The sequence below is a fragment of the Olea europaea genome, unplaced genomic scaffold (assembly GCF_002742605.1).
Source record: "Olea europaea var. sylvestris unplaced genomic scaffold, O_europaea_v1 scaffold16375, whole genome shotgun sequence".
In the NCBI taxonomy this organism is placed as follows: Eukaryota; Viridiplantae; Streptophyta; class Magnoliopsida; order Lamiales; family Oleaceae; genus Olea; species Olea europaea.
The window spans coordinates 19,535-21,955 of record NW_019234025.1 but is presented as its reverse complement, the minus strand read 5'-3'; the positions used below and the strand labels follow the sequence as shown (position 1 = coordinate 21,955).

General features: G+C 33.1%; 1 protein-coding gene across 1 annotated transcript; it reads right to left on the bottom strand.

Moving 5' to 3' along the window:
• Positions 1–258: 258 nt before the first annotated feature.
• Positions 259–2,415, bottom strand: LOC111377316 (probable LRR receptor-like serine/threonine-protein kinase At1g06840). The gene is made up of 3 exons (XM_023000393.1): positions 2,249–2,415; positions 1,796–1,956; positions 259–498 (listed from the first exon to the last, which is right to left on the bottom strand). The coding sequence occupies exons 2-3, from the start codon at positions 1,914–1,916 to the stop codon at positions 287–289; spliced, it is 333 nt and encodes a 110-aa protein (XP_022856161.1). The 5' UTR covers positions 1,917–1,956; positions 2,249–2,415; the 3' UTR covers positions 259–286.
• Between the last annotated feature and the right edge of the window lie 6 nt (positions 2,416–2,421).

Below are 2,421 nucleotides of genomic sequence, written 5' to 3'. Positions count from 1 at the left end.
AAAAAAATCACCATCTAGGTTATTTGGTTCCCATGCCTCAACATTACTACTAAGAGTCGGTGGTTTTGATTTCTCCACTCCATATTTCTGAGAAGGAGCATTTATACATCCCTCCTGTTGATCTACTGAATATGACCCAAAAAGTCGGCCTACTAAAATATGTCCTCAAAGATAGTCTCTCACTTATGAAGATGAATGTTGATGCCAAGTGATGCAGGATCAGATATGTATAGAAATAGTCATACAAAATTAAAATAATTTGGAAGCAGTAAAAGTCCATTGTACATTAAATAGATTTTATATTACAAACTAAGATACAGCAAAAAGGGGGAGGACTATAATCATACAATTCTCTGACATGAAGATAACCATCATTCATTGTTCTGTTATAGCATAAAACCCCTGTCCAGTTTGAAGTACATGGATCCCCCTTGTTCCAATTACGAAGATTCCGATATGGGTCTGTCAAACTTCTCTTGATGATTCGCAATGCATTCACTGCAGAAAATATTAAAGATAGGTTGTGATCTTAAATCAAAATACATCACCAAACTTATGTTTTGATATAGTTAATGTTTGAGTGACAAGAAAAGGGCCCGTTTGAATGATGTATACGGGGTTTCTCATTACTAAACTCTTAAATTCCATGTTTGCGTACCTAGCTTAGCAAAAATCTTAATCAGATATTCAATTACATAAGGTTTTGAAGCCCCGTTTATGGTAAGCATCTCAAATGCAAGTAGAGAAGGGTCATTGGTTAATGCAGATAAATATTACATATTGATAGTAAATGTTCGCCGTTATGTGCTAGTGTAACTCTGTAAGATATAGAGGAAATAATCTGTGAATGAAAACTTGAAATCCTTCATCATCGTTCTCCATAGAATTAGGTTATACCAGAAATAAAGCAAATTAGGATTCTTATCAATAATCTTACAGTGCTAACAGACACGAACATTATATAATAAATTAGTAGTAATCTGATATCTGCATACTTCACTGCCAGTATTGTCATCCAAATGAGGCCTGAATTAAACACGAACTTATTCTACGTTCATTTTAGACGTAACTAATGGTAAAATAGTTGCACAATTTATTTTCTTGTTAATGCTTGGAATATGAGTAGTTCTTGGTAAAAGAAATCTCTGTTATATCCAAGTTATCGGAAAATCAACATGACAAGTCACTATCTAACTTGAATCGTATAACAATTTTATTTGTTAGACATTCCCCAGAGCACCAGCATTATGTCTTGTTAGTGATGCAAGTAAATAGTGATTTATGGGAGGCTAGTGAACATTATGTTGTTATATTTAAAATCAAAGAATGCTTGCCTATTAATAGGTATTATCAAGGATTAAAGTGAAAATCAATACAAAATGACCAGACAAAAACAACGTAACTTAAACTTCTGTAAAATATCAGAAATTTCTCAATTCAATAATTTAATTTATCAATGATGTTCAAAAAAATAAGCCTTGATTTATATATGCTTTACGGTTTAGCCCTCAAAAGCTAAATAACAATATATATATATATAAAACATTACTTGTTTCATTAAAAATCTGATTAACTAAACGTCCTAGAAGTGCACCAAAAAAAAGTAACGAACTGGTCAATCATGATCTTCGTCGTATTTTCACACGATTCAGTGCCTTTTTGCGAAGCTCAGAGAAGCAAGTAATAACACATAATACAACATATGATCCAAAGAGTGAACACAATTGCTAATTACAAAAATTTGAAATGAGCATGTTAAAGTAACTCAAAAGTAGATGAAATACAAAAAAGTCACCTTCCACGCGATGCGTTTCTTGGCTATCCGCACCTGTAAGTATCAAACACCAGCATAAACACAAAATTAAACTTGCTCCACTTTTAGCAGAAGTTGGCTGGGACCTCTCGAGAACGCCCATTTCCCCAAGATTGTCAAATATCTTAACACTTATCTCCCACCTTATAGATCAACATAAATGAAATCTAAACTCAACAACTGTTTCAAACATAATCAACATAGCTAATATTCGAAAATTAAAATTAAAAAAGTCAAATTTTCAACTAAACCAGAACACCTCTAAAAAGCTGAAAGTTTAGACCAAGAACGGACAAATAAAGAATATTGAAGCCAAGTTACACATCCCAATATTCAAACAAAACAAATACGACAAAGTATAAAACATTCTTAACAACAAAAAGGGGCACCAAGAAAGTAGAATAATATGGAAATGAATTTGTATTGAATACTTACAGGTGCTGCAGATATTTTGCAGTTTGAAAAGTGGGCTTTGGATTTAGATAAAACCCGGAGGTTTAGCGAGAATGGGTTGACCCGATCACCATTGGAGGGCGGTAAAGATTTGTAGACAAATGAATTTTGATGGTGAGGATAATGAGCGAAGCAGCCATCTTTTTCAAATACTG

Coding starts and splice junctions, on each gene's coding strand:
- LOC111377316 (XM_023000393.1), bottom strand. CDS start 1,916: ATGGGCGTTCTCGAGAGGTCCCAGCCAACTTCTGCTAAAAGTGGAGCA. Junction 499..1,795: donor AGAAACGCATCGCGTGGAAG/GTGACTTTTTTG, acceptor TATTTTCTGCAG/TGAATGCATTGCGAATCATC.